This window comes from Monodelphis domestica, chromosome 4 (assembly GCF_027887165.1).
Source record: "Monodelphis domestica isolate mMonDom1 chromosome 4, mMonDom1.pri, whole genome shotgun sequence".
Lineage (NCBI taxonomy): Eukaryota > Metazoa > Chordata > Mammalia > Didelphimorphia > Didelphidae > Monodelphis > Monodelphis domestica.
Genome location: NC_077230.1, coordinates 206,947,854 through 206,972,434, shown reverse-complemented (window position 1 = coordinate 206,972,434; position 24,581 = coordinate 206,947,854). Strand labels below are relative to the sequence as shown.

Genomic DNA, 24,581 nt, shown 5'->3' with positions numbered 1-24,581 from the left:
CTTCTCTTTGCCCTCCTCTTCAGCACAGGCGAAAACCCGGACAACTGGAATTTCCATCCCCAAAAATGCTCCCAGGTTTCCCACGTCCCTTTGCGGAGGTGCACGTCCTGGAGTCTCGGGACAGCTTTATATTCTTATACTCTAAGGGCGCAGGTTATGCTTCTCACTCCCTACCGCCGCAAGGGCGTGGATGGATGCGCTACTGCCAAACGATCAGCGCCATGCGCTTTCTCGGGTGAGCTTAAGTGGGACTGGCGCTGGCCAGGTGCCAGCCCAAGCTCCACCCCCAGGCCAGGATATAAGTGCTCAGGTCGAGGCCCTCTGTGGGTGACAGCCAAGGTAGCTGGGAGCCTCTCTTGAGGCGCCCCAACAGCTTACCCGAGTCTGCCTGCATCGCACCCTTCGCCATAAGGCTATAGCTTTCCAACTTCAGCTACAGTGATAGCTAAGTTTGGAAAGAAAACAAAGAGAAATCCCGGGGCGCCTTAATTTTTTTTTTATTTGCTAGTGTGTTGTTTTTGTTTTGTTTCTTTGTTTTTTTTGTTGGTGCTATCTCCAGTTATTTGCACTCCAGTTAATGACAAAAAACAACAACAAAACATCAGTAGCAGCAGCAAAAGCAGAGGACAAAGAAAAGTCAACCAAGTCCTTTTGGTGTCATGATCGGGACAAATGACCAAAACACTCGTGGAGGATGCTGTGGTGAGTGGGGATGTGAGCAGTTATGTTTCTTATGTCCATTGACCTAATGGGTATGAGTGGGTAAGTAGATTGGGTAGCTTTTTAGCCACAGAGATTTTTTTTTCTTTTTTAGCAATCTTGTATTTTGGTAAGTAATGGGAACAGAGGAATTCATGGCAGCCATAGTTTAAAGGTGAGAAAAGAGGGGTCATTTTTCTACTGAAGGTATAGACATGCCAGAGAGGCAGTATTGGGGACAATGGCCCAGAAACCAGGAAGACCTGAGTTCAAATCTTCATCTGGCACATACTGGTATGTAACCCCAGGCAAGTCACTTAAGCTGTCTGAGATCTAAGAAACCCTTAGGACCATACATAGCAGAGAAATTGCTGCCTGCATTGTAAGAGATTTTCCTCACCTAAAAAGTTCCTTATACAAATGGAATGTATGGGAATGGTCAGGGGAAGAGTGTATGTGGCTCTGACTAAAAGGCAAAAGGGGAAGTATGCTGGAGAGAGCTGTTCTCATTTTATGCAATTCCTCAACTGGTAAGTGTAGTCAAATAAACAGACTTCATAGTTAAGAATACAAATTGTCTCACTTATTTTAGGGACCTGGTAAGAAATATAGGGCTTATTTTATGAAATGACAATCACAATAAGTTATAAAAGAAAGAAAATGATGACTTGAGAGATTTAGTAGTACAATCAAAAGAATACCTTTTCACAAAAACCAAATGCACTCTTTCTGCCTTTGCAGGATCCTTTAAAGAATATGTTAACTCTGCAAAATTTCTTCTCTACCTTGGTCATTCTCTGTCTACCTGGGTAAGTAAAACTGTACTCTAGTGATTGCTACATAAGTTAACAAGTTTTTCCTTAAATTCTGACATATGACCATTGAATTGACTTGTGGTGCTATTAAAGAGTTAAATCACTTAAGTGCTTGTTTTGACTAGCATTCTTACCATCTTTTTTCCCATGGTCACTAGTAAATTCCATTTGATGACTATAATATCAACTTTATATAGAATTACTTTGAAATAGGATACAGGTGTCCAAAATGTAAAGCCAAACTGACAAAAAATCTTTAAGGTATCTAATGTGTATGTTTGTGTCCTTACTAGATTGGCATAAAGAGTAATGGTGATTCTGTGTTTAAAAAGGAGTGAAGATAGCCTATAACTTCTTTTTCAAAATATTTGAAAGTAGGGAGGGAAGAGGGGAGACAACATGAATCATGTAACCATGACAAAAACATTTTTTTAAAAATTGAAAGTGATTCTCTATTTTTTTCTTTGGTGGAAATTTGCTTCCAGTATGGGCTCCTAGGGACTGTACAGAAAGCATCCAGGGATGGCCAGAATTAACATTTATATTTGCAAGTAATAGGATCAATGAGAATGAATATTTAGGTGCTTTAAAAGGTTGGTCTTATATTTATTGTATATTATTAGCTGGTAGCCATCTGTGAAGCAAACCAGTTTGTGGTCAAATGAAGTAAGATGCTTGAACTTCAAAAACTATGTAGAAATTATGCCACCAATTTGCCATCTGTGCTACACTAAAATTATATGCTTTGGTTCTGTCATCAGCAAAATGGGAATAATTATACTGGCCAACTTCACAAGGAAGGTAGGTCAGTCCCTAATTGTTGATTTAAGAATCCCTTTATTAATAAGTGTTGCCTCCCTTTAAAAAAGAAGTTGAATGCATCATACTCATGCATCATGTTATATTAAAAATTAGATGAGAATTTTGAGAGAAGCTGAAGATGATTTTAGGAATTTTTTATATTTCTAAAGTTTTATATGATTATCTTTGACCCATTAATGAAATAGAAAAAAAAATCTATGCCTTGTGTTTTTATGTAATAAAATTTAAATATTTAATCTAACATTTAATAATAGTTTATCTACTGTTGTTTAAAAAGGCAGGCACATGTCTCTTAAGTCAGTTTGAGCAGATGAGAGTGACTCTGCAAATAAACTGTAAACAAAGTGTGGTTAGTGTGAGTTGGTTACAGTCCAAACAGCAGATATTCTCATAGTCCCTGTCGGTCTTCCGCTTGGGAAATTGCCCTCAGTAAAGTTAAACCTGTAGCTTGTTTTTCATAAGCAAATATAATAAACTTGGAAGATCAATAAATGGCAGTAGAAATATAGTGTTTGTCATTCTTAGATTATTGATAGGGCTTAGTCCATGCACTCAGAAGATGCTTCACTTGCAAATATTTAACAAATTTAAGGTTTATTTCTTTGAGCTGTAGTTAATCAGGTTGGGAGGTTAGATTTGTCTAAAAGGAGACAAACTGCTACTCAAGCAGGATTTTTCAATCACTTGAAAAATTTCCCCTCCCTCCACAAAGAGATGATCAGTTAATATAATCCTAAAGCAACCCAGGCAAAGGGAAAGTTGAATTTAAAATACTCTAGAATTTAGCTTCTCCTCCTCCTCTCATTTTGAACCAAAAAATATGAAGAGAATCTTAGGTTCTGTATTTTTCCTCCTGATTTAAACACTAGGAAAACATTTTCTTTAAATATTTCATCCTACCATTTGTGAGACTTCTTAGGGTAGAAAGATTGTCTTCACCTGTTTTTGCTTGGCTAAACTCTATAGTCTAGAGTTGAGTAACTTTTTATTTGGCTGATCATGATTACCAATCAACAAATATTTATTGAGAGCACCTATTCTGTTCCAGTTGCTTTGACTGATATAAAGAAGTGACCTCCAATCACTTAAAATTCTGTTAGACAAATAACCCCCCCCCCCAACAAATAAAAGGAAGAAATTGATCATCCCAAAAGTCCCTTTAAAAAGGGGGAAATTTTAAAATAGAAGAAATCGGGTCACCTTTAGTTGATCTCCACTTTTTACATTTAAAGTGGTCATTTGTTTAGATGATTAGAAATCTGTGCTCAAACGTCTAACTATAACCCTAGTTGTCCTGCCCTCAACTTCAACAAACATTTTTTAAACTGTCTCTGTCTCTCCTCTCTGTGTCTCTCCCCCTCTCTCTTCTCTGCCATCCTTTTTCCTCTCCCTCCCTCCACACACATACCCTACTTTCTTGAACCTCATAAGCTATAAGGATCATGACACATATATAATAAATAAACAATAGAAAATGAAGCACTTATGTAAAATGTGGGTTGGGTGAGGTCTGAGGCAAGATAAAAAATGGTGACTGGGAAGATCAGGGAAGGCTTTGTGGAAAAGGTATTTGAACAAGGTTATAAAAGATAAGGAGGATTTCCACCAGTTGGGATTAGAGATTAATAAAGGGAGGAAAAGAGAAGACATTTCAAGTGTAGAGAATCTTGTCCGTCTCAGCAAACGTAGAGAGATGTCATGGACAAGGGAGCCTCAGCAAAAACGTGTATACATAATAAAGTCAACCTTTATTTTTAGAAAAAAACAAACAACTGTTGGCTACTACCTTACTAAATTAATTAAATTAAATCTTTATAGAATGTTTTAACTGGAAAAAAATTTATATCATTTAGTTCAACATTTCTCCCCTATCCTGCCATTTAAGAAATGAAGATAGAAGGGACAGTCAGAGAATGTGACTTGCCAAAGTTACAGATAGCCAAGTAGCAGAAGTAGGGCTCAAACCCTCATCTTCTGACTCCAAGTCCAGTGTTTATTTTTTCTTTCATTTTTAGTACCATATGACACTGCCTTGTATATGACAACAATTCCATTATTCACTGAGACAATATGGAAACTGGCTTCTTTTTAGAATGCCTTCCTAAAAGCCTGACATCACAGCCTCAGGGATTGCCTTTGATACCACTTTGTCATCTCTGTTGTCTCATTATTGCATTTTAACTTAAATAGACTAGAATCTGAAATGTCTTAAAAGACTGACTTTCAAGTTCTATTGGAACTGCCTTCTTCCCCTCTCCAGGCAATAGCAATGGTATGGAGAGGGGAGTTAAAGTATGTGACAAGGCAGGGAGGGAGGAAAGAGCAAGAAGGAAAGAAAATTTGACAAAGCAGTGTTCCCATTAGTGCATCTGCTAAAGATGATTCTAAAACCAAGTCTTTTGGAAGAAGTACAGGAGACTAAACAAAAAATTAAAAATTGTATTTCTTAATCTTCAAGTTAGGCAAGAAGAATTTCATTTGCTGGTGCAACCTCTTTCTTTTAGCATTTGGGTTCCCTTTTGTATAGAGAGAACTATCTACTGGTTTAGGTATTAGAATAAAATCTGCCTCTCTTTATTCTCTAGTCAAACATAATGCTACCCTCAATCAAGGGAATTTTTGCACATAGACACATGTATCTATATGTGCTTATAGATCATGTTAATTGAAAAAGCACATTGCTGAAATGTAATTTGCTTATTTATATATGTTCTTTGAATGATTTTGAAAGCCTGCTGTTTTAATTATAGAGTGTTGTAATTTTTAGCATAGCTGCTTTTTGGTTAATTTTTAAGCAAAACAAACTTCCTATCTATTTTTTTCTAAAGTGAAACTCCCTGCCCCACTTTCTCTGTGTATTCTGCTTTATTAATCTGATTTCCAAAAACACTTTACAGTTTTCACCATCAAATAATGCATCGCTATGACTAAATTCTCTTCAAAGCTCTGCTAACTTCATAGTATAAATAGAATAATTTCTCTTTCAAAGATTTCTCAGATGATTCTACTTCCCTTGAATAATCATTCATAAGTCAATTATCTATGAATTCATCTAAATCCTTCTTTAGATTTTATTTTCAGTTTTTACTGTCTCTGGTGCATTTGAGTTCTGTGAGCATTTTACCTACTCAGCAGGAATCAGTGTTTTAGAAAATAAAAATATCATCCCTTGAATGTCATAATGATTTATTTTTCAACAAGCATTTATTACTAGTGTTTTAAAAGCTTTCACACGAGATATATATGTTTGTGTAACAATTTAGACCTTTTACTGACTCCTTCCATTTAATGTCAAAATTGGCACTGGTTAAATTTATCTTTCTGCATCTAGTTGCCTTTCCTGTTAAATATTTTGTTCTTTTGTAAAGTTACCACAGGGAATCAATCATATCACAGAATCTAAGAGCTGGGAAGGATCTTAACATCATCAAGTACAACCCTTTAATCTTACAGATGAGGAAACTGGCCTTTTCCTGACTGATGTTTGTTTATTGAACTCCAAAAAATAACTTCACTTATATTAAATGCTCACTTTGTACAGATTGTGGTGGAACATACACTGGGGGATATAATACTGAGTTTCAATAAAACACTCTCACTTCTTCCAATTTAACTATAGTTCTGTAGCAAAGTTTTACTCTTTGATTGAGAGTAAGTTTGATTTCATCCAAGGTTGTGTTAGTTCTATCAGTGGCACCAGAGCACTGGTGCTCCCAAAAGTGTGATGCCCAGTGGAAATAAGGGATAGAGCAGGGGGCAACAGTTGTTGATTAAATCTGTCCTCCTGTGGTTTATCAGGATTGCCAATTTAAACTCTTGGATATAGGGCTATCAAGTAACTTTATATTGAGAGACAAAAAATGTGTCAGAAGAGTTGTGGATTTTTTTTTACCTTTTAAAAAAAAATTCTTACCTTCCACCATAGGATCAATATTGGGTATTGGTTCTAAGTCAGAGGAATGGTAAGAGCTAGGCAATGGGGGTTAAGTGACTTTCTCAGAGTCACACAGCTAGGAAGTATCTGAGACCAGATTTAAACCCAGGACCTCCCATCTCTGGGCTTGGCTCTCAGTCCACTGAGCCATCTAGCTACCTACCTCAGTGAGTTTTTTTCAGTTCCCTACTTACCCACTCTGGCTCCCACCCTAGGAGATTACCTCTAATTTACATTGTATGTGCAATATTCCCTCCAACTTCCTTCAAGTGTCCATTAAAACACTACCTTCTACAGTAAGTCTTTCCCAATCCTCTTTAATTCTAGTACCCTCCTCTTTTAATTTTCCCTATTTATCCCATATGTACCTTGTCTGTACCTAGTTATTTGAATGTTATCTTTCACATTAGAATATAAGCTTCTTGAGAGCAGGGACAATCTTTTGCCTTTCTTTGTATCTGCTTCTATCTTGTCTCACACTGATATGTAAGTAGGTAATGTCTCACTGGGGATTATTAGCTGAAAGGGGTACTTCCAATAAGAAAGCAATTGTCTGTGTATAATAATCTAGAAAATGAAAATACTAATTAAGTCTTCTACTTCCTTCCATTTTTTTTTTTAATTCAAGGGAGATCGGATGTGGCATTTTGCAGTATCTGTGTTTCTTGTTGAACTCTATGGAAACAGCCTGCTCTTAACAGCTGTCTATGGGCTGGTGGTGGCAGGCTCTGTTCTGGTTCTGGGAGCCATCATTGGAGATTGGGTAGACAAGAATCCACGACTGAAAGGTTGGTATTCTTTAAACCCATCCTCTTCAATTCAAGGAGATTTGCCTGATCTATATTTAAGGTGAGGGGAGAAGAAAGGAAGTCAATGAATTATCTAATTTGTGATGAGGAAGATTGTGCCAGAAAAAAAAGACGTTTTTTTTCTTCCTGCAAAGTCTTCGATTGTTTCTTCCATAGTAGCAGTTGTAACCAAATTGGAGGATTTTTGAGCACTTGAAGCACTTTAATCCAGCAAGTATTTGTTAAATACTTATGTGCCCCTCCATGGCAGCATTTTCTATGCATATATGTGTTGTGGTGGTGGTGGTGGTAGAGTTCCTGGATCCTGGACCATGTAGGAATGCCTGATACATTTGTACTTGGGGAATAAATAAAAGACTTAAAAAATAACTCTAGTTCCTGGTAAAGTCCAAATGTTAATAATTAACATCAAGTGACACTATGTTAAACGTTAGAAGCTGGCTTGACTCAGGCTTGATTTCTCTTGAAAATGCTATAGAATCCTTTTATAAGACTAATGCTGGGAATGGGATATATAACTATCTTGCAGGCAAACTGCTTAAATGGGGCTTTTTTATAGTGGTGTTTTAGAGGATTTGAAATCTTAAAGTCCCTTATCAGTGCAAGGTTTTTTATCTGTATCTGTGGAGTAAAAGGCCATGTTATGCTGGAATATGTTGTTTTTGTTAGACGTTGTTATTTACACACTTTTCTCCATGCTGCACAATTGGGGAAGCCAGTTCAACACAGCCAAGAAATTAATCAAAAGATTGAACAGTTTTAATTGTCTACTGACACAGGGCAGTGTAGATGGCCAATGCAGATAATTCTGGCAAAAATTTCCTGAATTACTCACTCAATTGTAACCAAAAAGTCTGACAAGATTGTTAGAAGTTCTAGAGGAAAGCAAAATTAACTTTAATGTTTCTGTGTTCCAGATCAGCTCTCTGAAGGAAAGTTCTGTGTCCTAATTTTTTATCCTAGTTATTTTGTATGTTATAAGCTGGCTGGGTGGGTCATGCTAGTTTTTTGAATAGCTCATAATTTTAACACTAGTGAGCTGTAGTCTTTCTGTAGTAATAAAAAATGAGGGATAGAGAAAGAAGTTTTTAAAAATTATTTTTTACTTATATAGCAATATATAATTTTCCAAATGCTTTCAGAAGTGATAGCCCTATGAGATATGTAGGGCAGACATTCTCTTCATTCTTCAGATGAAAATCCTGAGGCACAAAAAGAGAAAGGGAATTGCCAAAGGTCATATAAGTAACAAGGGGAAAATTGGGATTTCCAATAGATTGCAAGCTTCTTGAGGAAAAGGACTATCTTTTGTCTTTTTTTTTGTACCCCCAACATTTGACACAGTGCTGGCACATAATAAGTGCTCATTTATTTATTAAAATGTTTATTGATTGACTGAATCCAGGCTTTCTGACTAATTCTGGACTTCTAAGATTCTCTAAGTCTAGGTTAATTCCAGATTTCTGATTCTTTCTTCTCTGATCTGCTGTACTTTTCACTGTAGGAATGCTAAAATTGTCTGAGAAAAAGGTAACTAATGATTTATCAGCAGCAAAAATTTATTTTGATAAAAGCATAAACTATTTCTGTATTCTTGGCAGATTTCTCCATGTATTATTTTGTCTTGTAGGCTTCAGTTCATCATGTCGGAAACTACTAATTCTAGATGTTAGTACAGACAGTTGTCACACAAGTCTCATCTATGAATCTTAAGTAAGATATAATAGTACCAGTGGGGATTTTATTCCTCCTTGAATCAGGGTACTTGAAAAATAATAAACTGAAATAAACAATTTCTCATGTAATCTTTTAGAAACTGGTCATTATGAGTGACCATAGTAACTTGTGTTGGGTCTACCTTATCTTGTGGGTAAGTTATTCATGTTTGATTTAGAGTATGTAGGGGGAGGTATAGGGAATAGCTGAGATGGGATTTATTTCAGTGAATTGATAGAGTTAGTTTTTTTTGTATGTGTATAGGGGTATGCTACTTACTGCAATTATATCTTCAAGTAATTCTAATTCTGAAGTCAAAGTGGATATTGTCTCACTAAACATTATGCAATCTTTTTTTCTCTCCCCTTCCTTGCTGTAGTGGCCCAGACTTCTTTGGTTGTACAGAATGTTTCAGTCATCGTGTGTGGCATCATCCTAATGATGGTTTTCTTACATAAAATTGAACTTATGACCATGTATAATGGATGGATTCTTGTAAGTTCTCAAATACTTTAATAATAAGATTTTAACAAGTGTTTGTCATAAAAGATTTAAGCATGGTTTCTACTTTTAATTCTGTACATGAGGCTTCAGGACATTGTTATTGAGATTTGTCTATTGTTTATAAGGAACTACACATACATGGGGGTTCATCCATACTATAAAGTTCAGACACATGGTATGATGAGTGGACTGAATTAAGTGATTTCTCAGGAGCCCTTCAAACTGTGATTTTATGGTAGTGGCTTCACTGAGAAAAGGAATGGAATATGATGAAAAACAAAGTGCTTAATGTCATTTATTGAAATTGGGCCATGAGGAGAGAGCACATAATTCTATGTTTCTTCCTATGGGAATAAGCCCGAGAAAAGGGTTAGGGAATAAATATTTTAATTGTGTAAGACACTGGGTTAAACAGTTTTGCAAATATTAATTGATTTGATTCTCCCAACAATATTGTTAAATAGGTACTATTATCAACTCCATTTTGCAGTTGAGGAAACTGAGGCAAGTAGATTTAAAATGACTTGTTCAGGGTCACAAGGCTAGTAAGTATCTGAGGCCAAATTTGAATTTGGGTCTTCCAGACTCTCTGCCCAGCAGTGCTCTATCCCCTGACCAGCCTCGTTGCCTCAACTATGTGTAGGGAGGGCATACTCCATGAACATGTTTTTAACTTTTGCCTTAAATTGTTTTTATTAGCATTTCAGTATTTATTTAAATTCTGTTAAACACATGACCCAAGATGAAGAAAATGCCTAAGTTTCAAAGTACTTTCTAACCTCAGAGAACCTCTGGCTAGCACATTTTGCTAATGTTTATAGAAAATAAAATGGTTTTTAGCAAATGAATGTTAAAATTTGAATTACTTCATTATATTACCAAAGAATAATGTGTAAAGTTGTTGTAAGGGAAGTTCTTTAGACTTAGAATTTTAACTGACTTCTCCCTTTGTGATTCTTTAGACTTTCTGTTATATCCTGATCATCAGTATTGCAAATATTGCAAATTTGGCCAGCACTGCTACTGGGATCACAATTCAGAGAGACTGGATTGTTGTTGTTGCAGGGGATGACAGAAGCAAATTAGCAGGTAAAATGTAGTAGGCTTTAGTTGCTTTTTTCCCCACTTTCCCCCCTCACCTTCTTTAACTGGACTTGTTATCTCCGGAAATATACTTAAGTCAGTGATGACAAAGAAGTCTGTAGGCTTTTTTTTTTTATGTTCCAGAAACTAACAATAATAGCTGGAAAATACAGTACTTTTGCAGTCAGATTCCTAATATCAGTTCACAAACCCAAACAACTATAACAAAATTGGTTTGTGCAGTAATGATAAATTTATAAACTGTTCTTAACATTATATTTAAAACTAGAAGAGAGGGACAATGTCTCTTTTGTACTCTCTTGATTCCGTTGGTTTGATTATTGTTTTTTTCCTCTCATTATTGAGAATAAATAGTCAGTTGATTGCTGTCCTCAAAGCCAGGAAGATCTGACTAACTCTCACTTCTTACCCACACTGTCTATTGTGATCCTGGGCAAACCACTGAATCTTTTACTGCTCTAGATTGGTGATGTCAGACTCAAATAGAAATTGAACCACTATCTTCACTATACTTTGTATTTCATTAAATGTTCCCCAGTTATAATTTATCAAAGAAAGAAATGGCAAACCATTCTAGTATCTTTGCCAAGAAAACCCCAAATGGGGTCACAAAGAGTTGTACACCACTGAACACAAAGTTACATTTTTACATATTTCTGGTAGTATAGGAAGTGTTGTGGGCAGTCTGCAGTCCACCCAAGAATTTGATAACTCTACTCTAAACGACTTCATAGAACTGCAATAAATTGGAGGGGAGGTACCAACCATTACATTGATGGATAGAGTTCCCTTATGTGGTATTTCCCTATCCCAATGAAATCACAGGTCCAGTTTTTATTCTTTAGAACATGAGAGGCAGGATTGCATACTAGTCTAGGCTAGATTACTGGACAGAATCAGGAGGAACCCTTAATCCTCACCCCTTTGAACCTCAGTCAAATTAACTGCCTTTGGCTAATCCATTAAATTATAAATTGATCACCATTGGTGTTGGTGGAGGGAATTTCTACCCCAATTGACTTAAAATAGTAAATGATTGAAAAAATGATGACTAATGAATATTATTCATTTCTAAGGACATCACATTTCCCCCAAAGACTGAAGAAGATACTTTTACTTAATACCAAAAAAAACTCTTTATCATAGCTTTAATCAACACCCTTTTATTTGAGAATGTACTATATGCAGACAGTGATACAGTAGACATTATTTGGGATACTAAGGAAATAGATACTATATAACCCCTGCCTAAAGAATTTTAAAATATTCTAGATATGAAAAACGATGTTGGTCTAAACATAAATCATATTTTTTGTCCCTTGAACTGAGTATCTTGTAATCCATGTTCTCTTTTTTAGCATAAAATATGTTTTTCCAAAGAGCTCTCATTTTAGGGGTGTGCCTTATATTTAGAGGAACATAGACCAATATTTAAAAGAACTAAGAAGACTTAAAAAAACATTGTAGAGAAAAGTGAGACAGTTAAAACACTTCTACCAATGAGGCTCAGAGTCACCCATTCCACTTGGCTCTCTCCTTTAATCAGGAAAAGCTTTCTGGAGATACTAACTTTGACTTGGGTATTGCAGAAGGGATTAGACAGGTATAGAATATTCAAGAATAAGGAAGTTGGACCATGCAAGTTGTTGGCAATGGGTTTCTTGAGCAATATTACAGTAAATTCATAACAATAGATGACAAAAGAGGGACCATAGTTAGTGGAGGACCTAAAAGGCTAAGAGAAAAGTTTGGATTTGATGCAGTAGGGGGACCTTAAGGTTTCTTGAGTAAGGGAATATTTTTTTAGTAGCAACATAGTAATTTGAATGGTAATGCTATGGTGCCTTTAGGGACCTGTATGTACCTGCCAACAATTTAGTGCAGTAGAATGCAGCTCAGAAGACTTTTACCTGTGTACCACCTAGAATTAAAGTAATGGTTCTAATTTTGTCATTAACCTTTCTTCTTACAAGCAGATTTAATATTTAGCATATCATATCTGTTTTGCATATTGAACTCTAAGATAAGGCCTAGCCCTTCTGGAATGCAGGCCCCCTAATAGGTATGACTCATTCTGAGCTTTGTTTTTTTCCTCTTAAAGTTCCCATCATACTGTTCTTTCTCTTTTTTAGAATTCTTCTTCTTCTTTTTTGGTAGTCTGGTTCCTTTAGGCAATGAATAATTTTTAAAATACTTAAATGATTGACCATCATGTAAAAATAACTGCTCATTAGTGCCTCCTTTTCAGGGGTTCTTTGTTGACACACACACACACATCTGCATTTTTATTGTCTCCTAAAATAAAAACTAAATATGTTAAAGAAAAGTTTTTTGTTTTTTTTTTTACCATTTGCTTTTATATAAATTGATTTCTTACCTAAAATGGTGGCACATATTTTTTCCTACTTTTTCAAAACATAGTTTTTAAGGGTGTCTTCCTTGCCTATTTATCCTAAATTTCAATCTAATATGTAGTTTGATTTCTAAATTAAGAATGATTTCACATTCAATTACTAACTTGTACTCTGTGCTATTTTTTAAATGAATCCTTGCCATTTTAAATTCTTGTTTGACTTGTCCTTCCCTTTAAATGTAGTTAGTACTTAGTTTCAAGGATTATATATTACAAATATAATACATACCAACCTCAGAAAATGAAATTTAGATACTATTGACATAATTACTTGCAAACAGGAAAAATTAAGTTCTAAGTGTAGTAGAAGTAATAGTTGTGTAAGAAACCATCAGTACATAATAATAATTAAACTGAAAGGTATTTATAGTTACAAAATGAGGCAGAAAATTAACATGACCATATCTATCCAAATTAAAATCAGTCACACTTATCTTGATCTTTTAGATGAAAAGATTTTTTGATCTAAATAATCCAGTTATTAGTTTTTATTTAACACTTATTTCCTGGACATTTGGGTTATATCTACACATAAAAAATATAGAAGATGGAATCTCAAATACCACACATTTATTAAGTGATTACTGTTTTAGGTAATTAAATCACTGTGGAAAATAGCCTCATTTAAAAATCAATATTACCTTAGCTTCTCTAGGAAACATTTCAAAGTTCTTTTGTTATCAATAGTCTAATGGGCCCAACTAGAAGGTAATTGACTAACAGAAGGAATTAAAAAAATATTAAAGGTAGTTTTTTTTTTTCCTAATCATAGGCTTGGGACTTATGTAGTGCATTTCTCTAAAGGTGCTGTGAACAACATATAGAATCTTGTTAATTCTCACCCTAGCCCTGCAATATAGAAAATGACAAGACAGGTAGGTTTCAGGCCTGGGTTTTCTTTCACATAGAATGACTTTTTCTGTTTTGAAACTTAGCAAATGTATTTCCAAGTACGCAAAAAAAAAAAGAGAGAGACATTATAACTTGGTTAAAAAAACCAATATTTCTACCAAAATAGTACATTGAAACTATTAAAAAAAAACTTTTTGAGATTAGGTCTGTATTTTGATAGCATACAAATGATTTTATATGTTTCTTTTATAGATTTTTTACAAATGTCTTTCATTAAATGATTTTCCACAGGTATGAATGCTACAATAAGAAGAATCGACCAGTTAACTAATATTCTGGCCCCGATGGCTGTTGGTCAGATAATGACATTTGGCTCCCCAGTGATTGGGTGTGGATTCATTTCTGCATGGAATTTGGTCTCCATGTGTGTGGAGTACTTCTTACTTTGGAAAGTTTATCAGAAAACTCCAGCTCTGGCTTTGAAAACCCTTCCAAAAGTAGATGAAACAGAACTGAAACAACTGAATTTACAGAAAGGTACTCTAAAAAAAAATGATCAAATCTATCCCTATAACTAAACCAAATGATTTTGGACATATTCAGAGTTTCAGAAGCATTCAAGACATCCAAGGAGGTAGTTTGTGTAGTCAGTAGAGAGTTGGACCATAAAACCAGGAAATCCTCAGTCCAAGTCCCACATCTGACTCATGCTAGCTTTTTGCTCTCAGGCAAGTCATTTAACTTCTCATTGCCCCAGGAAAATGTGTAAGACTCTTGAAGAAGAGGGCAGCTAGATAGCATAGTGGATAGAACTCTAGGTTTGAGGTTAGAGGATTCAAGTTCAAATGTGTCTTTAGACAATTTCTAGCTGTATGATTCTGGACAAGTCATTTAATCCCAATGACTTCTCTCTTAATAGTGATACTAAGATAGAAGGAGAGGGTTTTGAGAGAGAAAAAGAAAGGACTATAAGAGGTGTACACTTGCTTTTGTAGAAGGCTATTCCTTACCCAGAATTTCTCTTTGCTAATGAAGTCATAGGTTCAGTCTCTATCTTTATCCCCTATCAGGACCTCAATCTTACAACTTGACACTTGAGGTTAAAAATGAAATATCTTATTTAATGAGGCAAAACCCAGGCTTTCTTGAATCCATTTGGGTCTTGTCAAGCATGGCTATCTCCTGACTGCCTGGTGCTATAAGCAGTGAGGAAAGGAGGCTTGACCTGTGAATTTGAGGTATGGGGAGATTAGAACAGGGTAGAATTATTGGGATGCCTTAAGGTGGAATTTTTTGGGGGGTGGGGGGTTTGGCTTGACAACAGACCAAAAATGAAGAGGTGATAAAGGGTATTTGAAGAAATCAGTGAGCTTACAAGCTTTTTAAAACACTTTATTATCTAAGGAACTGTGCTAAATACTTAAGAGGCAGAGAAAGGCATGCCCTCAAGGATGTTACATTGTAATGAGGGAAACAACAAGTTAAAAAAGGTAAAAGAGAAGCAGCTACTGGTGGCTCAGTGCTTTGAGAGCCAGGCTTGGAGATGGGATGTCCTGGGTTTAAATATGACCTCTGATACTTCTAGCATGTCCCTGGGCAAGTCACTTAAATGCTATTCCCTAGCTCTTGTCATTCTTTTGCCTTGGAACTGATATTTAGTATCACTTCTAAGACAGAATTTAAAAAAAAAGTACAAATTTAACCATTATTTAAGAGACATTAAAATGTAGGTGTTATACGTTTTTTTAGAAAATTCTTTAGCATTTCATAGCCTTGCTTTTTGAACAGAATACTCAAATTGTTATTGAAATAAATTACATAGTTTAATAAAATAACAGAAAATGTGATTTAAATAAAATAATAAAAGAACACATGATAGTTGGGGGAGTGGAAGAATAACGATTAGGTTTTTATGTATAGTTTTAAGGTAACTTGCTGAATGGCTTTCATTGTTTTCCTAAACTAAGTAGTTAAGAATCAATGTTTTTTTGTTATTTTAAACAGATATTGAGTCAAAAGCCCAGGAGGGATCCCATCTGATGGGTGAAAAAGATCTTAAGAAGTATGAGTTTGAGACTGAAAAAGAGCCTGGCTGTGCTTCCCAGATAGCAGAACCTTTCCGTACTTTCCGTGATGGATGGATCTCATACTACAATCAACCAGTGTTTTTGGCTGGCTTGGGTCTTTCTTTCCTTTATATGACTGTCCTAGGCTTTGACTGTATCACTACTGGGTATGCCTACACTCAGGGTCTGAGTGGCTCAGTACTCAGTCTTCTCATGGCAGCCTCAGCCATCACTGGTATTATGGGAACAGTGGCTTTCACCAAACTACGCCAAAAGTGTGGCCTGGTTCAAACAGGTGTGATCTCTGGAATAAGCCAGATGGCCTGTTTGACCCTGTGTGTGATCTCTGTTTTCATGCCTGGAAGTCCTTTGGATTTATCAGTTTCTCCCTTTGAAGACATCCGTACTAGATTAATTCAAAGTGAGGAATTGCACCAAATGGTACCTACCGACAGACCTGAAACCTCCTTCTCAACTGGAATGCACAACTTACTAAATGAGTCTTATCCTATTAAGGAATACCCAGAAATGAGTCCTAAGCCTGTGTCTTTAATCTCTGTCAGTCTGCTCTTTGCAGGAGTCATTGCTGCTAGAATTGGTAAGGAAGTTTTTTTTTCCTTGTGTTTTGAAATATATCTATTACTTAAAAAGAAGGCAAATGATTCAGCAATGCAAGAATAGAGACAGTTGTTTCCTTGAATATTTTTTAAAGTAGCATTTAATATTCTTAGGTAATACTAAGCACATCTAGATGCTTAGTGTTTAAGGATATTTCTAAATAATCTTAATTCTGATATGTTAATTCAGGTAGCAACAAACATATTAAGCTTTAATCTCTAAGTCCCCCACCTATACTATTCCTTATCTTTTTTTTTTTTCATTAGAATTAGTTCTTTAAGAGAACTCAATGGTTGAGAAAAGATAGTGGACTGTTCACTGCTCCATTACACTTTTATTTGGAAATTGAGAAATTTCATAGCTATACAACCCAAGTCAAAGACTTTTACTTTCATTTTTTGTCCCAGTGTAGTTACATGAGAATCAGGAGGTGTTTGGGTGGGTTGTAGGGTTATTCAGAAAAAGAATAGATGATAATTGCTATCCTTTTTGTTGATTTTTTTTGTTTTGTTTTTCATAGATCTAAAGGGAAGTTCACAGAGTTAGAATTACAGAGCAAATTTAAGCAATAATTAACTGCTAGCATGTTATTTCTGGATTTCTTCCTAGAAATTGTATTTATCTTGTGGCATGAAATGAATGCACTAATTTATTAGACATATCAATATTCAGCCAAGATAGGTTTATTATAAAGAATCAAGCCTAGAGGTAGAGAGTTTACTAATTAAATTATAAGGAGAACTTAAGCTCTTAATCATGAATATACAAGTGCTATTCATTTCATTACTTTAAAATGCTATTATTTCTAGTAATCTTTACATATGATATCCCAGATTGGATTTCAGAGACTTCCTTCCACATTGTATACTAACTATACTTGGTTAATCACTAGCAGAGTAAAATTGTGTGTGTATTTGGTTCTTTATAAACATGTTATTTGTGTTGGTTTGAATAGCTTAAGTTATTAGCAGATATGATGGTAAGCCTCTTCCGGGAACAATAACTTTGGATTTAGAGTTGGAAAACAGTATAGATCATCTAATCCTATACCCTCATTTTATAGGTAAGGGAAAATGAGAGACTTTCTGACTTGTCCAAGATTACACAGTTGGTAAATAGTAGATCTGGGATTTGAACTTTAGTCATCTGAAAATAAATTCAATTTTCTTCCTACTGTACTGCAGGTGTCAGTTGGTATCAGATTAAAGAATTTAGGCTTGTACCCTAACTGCAACCTGTGAAGTGAAATGTTGGGTAAAATTTTGAATTTCCCTGAGAACTTTATAAACTTTAGTTCTTATCAACAATGAAGAATTTGAATTCAGTGACCTTCAATCTTCTTTCTAGCTTTTAATCCATGATCCTTTAAGAAGGACTCACATTTATATGACATTTAAAAAATTTGATAGCTTTCCGTACACAAAATCATGCCAGGTAGATGGAAAAATATTCTTATCTCCCTCTTTTACATGTGAATAAACAAGTGTCAAATCTTTATTTTAAAAATACAGTGAGATTTTTTTGGGGAAATTAGAAAATGTGATCATGAATCAAATATGCAGAAATTGAAAGTATTTCAAATCTTTTTTTTTCTGTCATTACAGGTCTTTGGGCCTTTGATTTGACTGTGACACAGTTGCTGCAAGAAAATGTAATAGAATCAGAACGAGGCATTATAAATGGTGTACAGAATTCTATGAACTATCTTCTAGATCTTGTTCATTTCATCATGGTCATCTTGGCTCCCAATCCTGAAGCTTTTGGTTTACTTGTATTGATTTCAGTCTCTTTTGTGGTAATGGGCCATATGATGTATTTCCGCTATGCCCAGAAAACTCTGGGAAATCAGCTCTTTGTTTGTTGTTCTGATACAAAAACAGTCTCCAGTGAAGCAGAAAATAATGTGTCTGTTGTATAGTGCAGTTCATTCCTGCTATCCCTGTTACGGAATTGTAGCACCAGTCCTTATTTTAGGGCACCCATAAATGGTCAAAATGTTTCTTTTGGGTTTATGACAGTAAACCTTAAGGGAGAAAGCTTCAAAGAAACTAAAAATGTGTAAATATGAATTAAGGAATCTCTTTCATATCTAGAGATTAAACTCCTAGGGAAACTACCACAACAACTGAAATTTAGGGAGTATATTGGTATTGCTGATGGTCTTTTTTTGCCCCCTTTCTCCTAGGTTCTAGAATAGAAAAGAGATGTCTATGCTTTAATATGGTTGCTCTTGATAGATGTCCATTGTTTATCCATTCATATGCTCTAGAATTTAGATAACATTGCTTGACCACTAAAATGTTAGTTGTCTTTATTCTTCTCGAGGAAGGCTAGCCTCATGTTCCTTTTATCTTATCCTCATCATTTAAATAGAATTATTAAAAATAATTTCTCCTTCAACCATGAAAATTTGAGTTTGCTAGCCTGGTCTCAGTATTATCCTATTGATGGTAAGAGTTTGAGAGGGATATGGAAAGTTTTGAAATCATGTAGTATTCTCTTGCCATGGATATTTTGGTTAAACTTGGGAAAGCACCTTTATTTTTATTATTACCACAGGGTTTAGAATAGAGCAAAGTATCATATTACACATATGTAGCATTTCATATAATGAACTAGCATATAAGCTACAGATATAGTTATAAGGTAGCATTATAACCATCTTTACCTAAAGATGCAAGGCATGCTGAAAGTAGTCTTCATATGGCAATAATCAAATTATGTAAACTAGGAGCTAGAAAAGAACATGAAAAGGGGTGTATCTGAATTGTAATCCTGCCACTGAATTAAAACACCTCTTCAATCTTGGATTATGAGTGTCTTGACCCTACACAGTTTGGAGTAAAGTATAAAGAACAAGGAAGTTCTTGGCAAAGTTTTTGTTTTTATAAACCACCTGACTTGTTAAATAAACTTTTAGTAAGGCAGTGGTATGCTTTTTGTAGCCAGAAACTATTTGTACCCTTTTATATCCAGAAACTATTTTAAACTAGTTGTATAGTAAGAATAGGTTCATAAATGTGTTCCATCTAAATGTCTTTAGAAGAAAAATAAAGAACATTTGCATTTTTGCTTTATAAATTTCACCAGTCATTATTGAGTATGCCAGTACCAAGTTGGTACTTTGGCATTAGCCATTGATGCACTTTCATGGAGACTGCAATATGTTGCTATGAGCACTTTCTTTTTTGTTGTTAATGCTTAATCTTTTCCTTCTTCCCTTTTCATTTTATCTATAGTATGACCATGTGATTTACTTTGTTGTAAAGAAAATCTTTGTAATAAATATTTCTATATAAAAATGTTTCCAAAATGCTTTTCCTTAAGCACTTTGATAGAGTGCTTGCTGTAGTTTTCTTTCAACAGTTTTCATTTTTAAAAGCTACAATTTTCTACGACTTGCCTTTTGTGGGATGGTTCTATTTTTCCTCCCTCTTTATATTGATGTGCATGAACATACAGAGGCATTCAGACATACTTAGATGGAGACTAGGTGGTGAGGAAATAGTTGATTGTATGGGCTAGTGTGATACAGTTCAGGGAGTGTGATCATTTGGTATATTCCACTAGTGAGTGACATAAAATCTTTCTTCATATTTCACTAAAAAATTTGAAGCCATTTCCCAAGACCTTACCGCTATTACTTCCTCTTTGTGTCACTCAGATGCCTTCTGTCACTATCTCCTCCCTCCTTCATGAATAAGTGGCCCTTCTTACCAAGGCAAACCCCTTTACCATACATAAATGATCCCTTTTCATCCCAACTTTTTCAGATGATTGTCTCCTCTATCTTTCCGAGTCTCTAACCTTCCATTTTCTTCCTTTCTTTTGTTTGAATCCCCACTACCTATAGATAATTCTTGTCTGCTCTACCTTCAAAATAAAACAAAAATCCCATACCTTGACTCATCCATTCTTGTCTATACCTCTGATATATCTTTTCCCTTTTGTGGCTAAACTCCTTTTGGGAAGGAGGTCTTCAACTAGCATCCCCAATTTCTTCTTCTCTTTTTAATTCTGCAGTTTGGTTTACAACCTCTTCAACTGGAACTAAATATTTAATTGCCAAAGTTAATGGCTTTTTCTCAGTCCTCACCCTTCTTGCAGATATTGACATTGTCTCTAGATTTTTATGATAATGCCCAGTCCTGCCGGGATAGGATTTGAACCCCGTTGGATTCTCTGAATCCAACATGCTTTATAATGCCATGTATAAGTCTAGTTAAATTAGTCTTGCAGTAAATTAAAACTGGCAGATCCCTGCCCCCATGAAATTGAGGAAGTTTTATTATTTTGCAGAAATCATTATGAACCTAGTTCATATTCCAGTAGATCTTGGATTTGGAAATAGTAGCAACATAATATAATAGAATGCAACATTAGAAGACACAGGTTTGAATCCCAGCAATGCTACTTGCATGGGCAAGTAATTGAAACTCAGGTTATCTTTAAAATGACGGAACTAGACCTTTAAGATTCTTTCTAGAACTAAATATTATAATCTAAATTAGGGAGGTGTAATAGTTAAAGGGCTTGTAGAGGATACAGGGGATAAGGAACGTTTTGTAAAAGGAAATGGAGGATTTGAAGGAATAGAGGGAATATGGATGCTGGTGAGGTAAAAGGAGAGAGATACCCCCTGCTGAGAGGCTATCTGAAAAATGGGGTTCCTGAGAAATGGGCCTGAGGGGATGCCTTCTCTATTGATGTTGAAGATACCCCAGAGCAGGTAAGCACAGACCCCCATGAGTGACAAACCTCCCTCCAGACCAGGGTCACCCAGCAGGGGTCCAATAAGGACCATTTATGGTTGAATGGCTGTCCTGAGGTTCAGCTCCCTCTATGTCCCCCTGAAATGATAGTCCTCTTATCTGACTGTGGGTTATTTAACTCAAGATGAATTTAATAACAAGTTTGGATTGGGGAGGTATCAGGGAAGAGGGAATCGGGATTTCCCTAGATTGGGTTTGAGTCTCAGCTTTTGAGCTGAGGCCAGGCCTCACAGGCTGGTGGAGGGTTACTTTTATTTCTGTCTATGCTAATCTGTGCTAGTTTTTAGCAATAGACAACAAGAAGAAGAAAAGGTTCTGCTTTCAGAGCTGGTTGGGCCTGTCTCTTTGGACTGGCCAGTCTTTAGGTGCATCAGCCAGAAGAGACAGGTCTTACAGTTCAAACCTCTCCCCTTCAATCCTTTTGTTCAATGACATGATCACAGGAATCCAAGTAGAGCACACAACTGGGAAAATCAGGAATAGAGGTACTTCTATCTAGAGGCAGGGAGAGAGCACTCCTTCCAGTCTGAGGGTCAGAAAAGAGTCCCTGAGACCAACTGTCACTCTCCAAGTTCCCCTCTCCCTAACAACTGTCATTCTTATCAATATCTTGTCTCTAACATTCCAACTGCTGTTTGTTCCACCTCAGTGGCAGAAAGTCCAAAACTTGCTTCAGTTTTCCTTTCCACAGAGGTAGAAGTGTGATGGGTACAGAGAAGGGTACAGCTGATGGCTTTATAATAATCTCAGGTTTACTTTCCATTCATTATCTCTTTAGAGTCTCACAACTATGTGGGTAGGTAGTAAAGATGGTACCTATCAAAAATGGAGTTAAAATCCAGGTCTTCCTTACTCCTGGTCTGGTGTTCTATTCACTATTCATCACATCTAGAACTTGTTTCTATTCTGCAAATGAGGAGAAAGGAGAGAAATGAAGAAACACTATTGTGCAGCCAAAACATCCTTGATTGTCTCTGCTTTTGTTTAGGTTGAACAGGATTTGATGGGGTAGGGGTGGGGGAATGGAGAGGTAGCTTTAGTCTATTGGCAGATATTTATACTTTGGCATTAAATTATACAATTAATTTAAAAGGGAAATTACATAACATAGGTAGCATAGGTGAGAAGAAGTAGAAACTTGTGCTAGTTTTAAACCTTTCATTTAGCCACCAAAATGATTTTCCTAAAGTGCCAATTTCACCATATCACATGCCACCCTGGGACCCCATAGACTCCTATCATCTCCAGGATCAAATTCAAAATTCTCCATTTGGCATCCAAAGTCCTTTAGAACCTACCCTTTAACTATCTTTCCAGTCTTCTTATACTTAAACTCCTTCCCTGTCCTACCCAACCTGCTCTGACTCCTAGCTTCCCTAGATTCCTTCAAGTAGATAAAAATCTCACCTTCTATAGGAAACCTTTTTCAACCTATGCTAATTCTAGGGCATTGTTTCAATTGTCTATTTCCAATTCATCCTGTAGATAGCTTGTTAGACATAATTGTTTTGCATGTTGTCTTCCTTTTAGATTATAAGCTTTTTGAGGGCAAGGAAGGACTGTCCCTTGCATCTTTTTGTATCTCCAGTACTTGTATGGTGCTTGGCACATAGTAGGAACTTAATCTATATAGACTGACTAAAATTCCATTATATTAAAAAATAATTTATTAAGGAGGCATCTCAGAGACAATTATTTCTCTATTTGGCAACTCTGATATTGATGCTAGTGAGAATTCTACCACATATGTTTTTTTTTTAATTCTATGAGGATAATACTATTTAGTAACATAAAACTCCACTTTATAACAACATTCTACTAGTTCACTAAGATACCAAGTTTTAACTTTTCTTTTTCCAAAATGGTGGCTAATATGACTTTGGGATTTCTTTATTCCTTTCTAAACCCTTTTTGCTCTAGGTAAAAGAAAAATCAAGACCTGCCTACAATGACAAGAAAATATTTTTCAGTTCAGTAATATTTTATTTTTTCCCAATTACATGTAAAAACAATTTTAAACATTGTTTTTCTTATTTTGAGTTCCAAATATTCTTCCTCTCTCTCCCCTCTCATCTCACAAATAGCAAACAATTTGACTAAAAGGTTATACATGTGTGATCATGCAAACATATGTCCATATTTATCATGTTATAGAAGAATATACTTTTAAAAGTGAAAAATGGTATACGTTGATTTGCATTCAGATTCTATCAGTTCTTCTCTGGAGGTGGATAGCATTTTTCATCATGAGTCCTTTGCACCTGCCTTGGACCATTACATTGCTGCTAATAGCTGTCATTCACAGTTGATCATCTTACAATATTGTTATTACTTTGTAGGATGTTCTCTTGGTTCTACTCACTTCACTTTGCATCAGGACATATAGGTTTTTCTAGGTTTTTATGGTCAACAAAACCTTTTTCACAAAACATCATAGAAAAGTCAGAACTACCTTTAAGAGTTTATATTTTAAAAGTTAAGTTAGTTTTTCCTTAAACTGTGACTTTTCTAAGACCAAATAGGAGCCAATATTTTATTTGAAGAATGGACAAATGGGAGATCAAAGTAAAAATAAATAATTTTTCCACAGTACTTCAGCTTGACTTCTTTCTTTGTGAACATTTTTCTTTACTGCATTCTATCAGGAGAAATATATGTTGCTAAATATATCAGTCAATCCTCAAAATAGTCAGACACTTTGCTAAGAGCTGGAGATAAAAAGAAAGAGAAAAGACAATCTTCTCAAAGTCAGAGCCTGATGGAGGAGACAGCATGCAAATGACTATGTGCAAACATGCTATATACAAGATGAATTGGAAATAATCAACAGAGGGATGATAATAGAATTAAGAAAGATCAGGAAAGGCTTCCTATAACAAGTTGTATTTTAGATGGGAATTGAAGGAAGACTAGAAGTTGGAAATTTTCCCTTCTTGAATCTAATTGCTATATAACAAATAACTCAAAGATTTAAAGACTTAATAGCAGTAGTTTTACATATCATAAATGTACAGAATACTTCATAATTGATTAAATCATTTATTTGAAACCTCTACTGTTATGAGTTCATAATCATATGATATTAAATCTAGTGCAGGTTCCCACATAATTAAGAAGATAATTGAATTGTATTATATGCACATTCCTGGAAAGAATGGTTTTTCTCAAAATAAGTTTCATTTTATACCTACATCAGTGAGATAACAGATACATTGAAGTATCAACATCCAGAGGCATTTTCTTATATGTAGAGAATTTACAAGTTTTAAAAATTATATGTTATAGGACTTTAGCAAAGACTGGTATAGCATAATATCTTTCACATCAAAAGATAGGAAATCCTTAATGTCCATGTGCCATTTTTTAGGACTTGCCCCAATGGCTTTATCATAACAAAAAGTACTGCTTAATTTCCTTCTCCACAAAATATGAAGTATGTTTCTACTTGTATTAACTT

The 24,581-nt window shown here is 35.3% G+C and overlaps 1 protein-coding gene across 1 annotated transcript; it reads left to right on the top strand.

Annotated features, from left to right (window-relative positions):
* SLC40A1 (solute carrier family 40 member 1) lies at positions 1 to 19,654 on the top strand. The gene is made up of 8 exons (XM_001378472.5): positions 1 to 702; positions 1,441 to 1,508; positions 6,899 to 7,058; positions 9,175 to 9,290; positions 10,262 to 10,388; positions 13,960 to 14,205; positions 15,673 to 16,332; positions 17,957 to 19,654. The coding sequence occupies exons 1-8, from the start codon at positions 660 to 662 to the stop codon at positions 18,268 to 18,270; spliced, it is 1,734 nt and encodes a 577-aa protein (XP_001378509.1). The 5' UTR covers positions 1 to 659; the 3' UTR covers positions 18,271 to 19,654.
* Positions 19,655 to 24,581: the final 4,927 nt, after the last annotated feature.

Bases quoted from the DNA above. Each gene is read 5' to 3' on its own strand.
- SLC40A1 (XM_001378472.5), top strand. From the start codon at position 660: ATGATCGGGACAAATGACCAAAACACTCGTGGAGGATGCTGTG. The intron at 1,509-6,898 runs GTAAGTAAAACT...TTTTAATTCAAG, and splicing joins GTCATTCTCTGTCTACCTGG to GGAGATCGGATGTGGCATTT. The intron at 7,059-9,174 runs GTTGGTATTCTT...TCCTTGCTGTAG, and splicing joins CAAGAATCCACGACTGAAAG to TGGCCCAGACTTCTTTGGTT.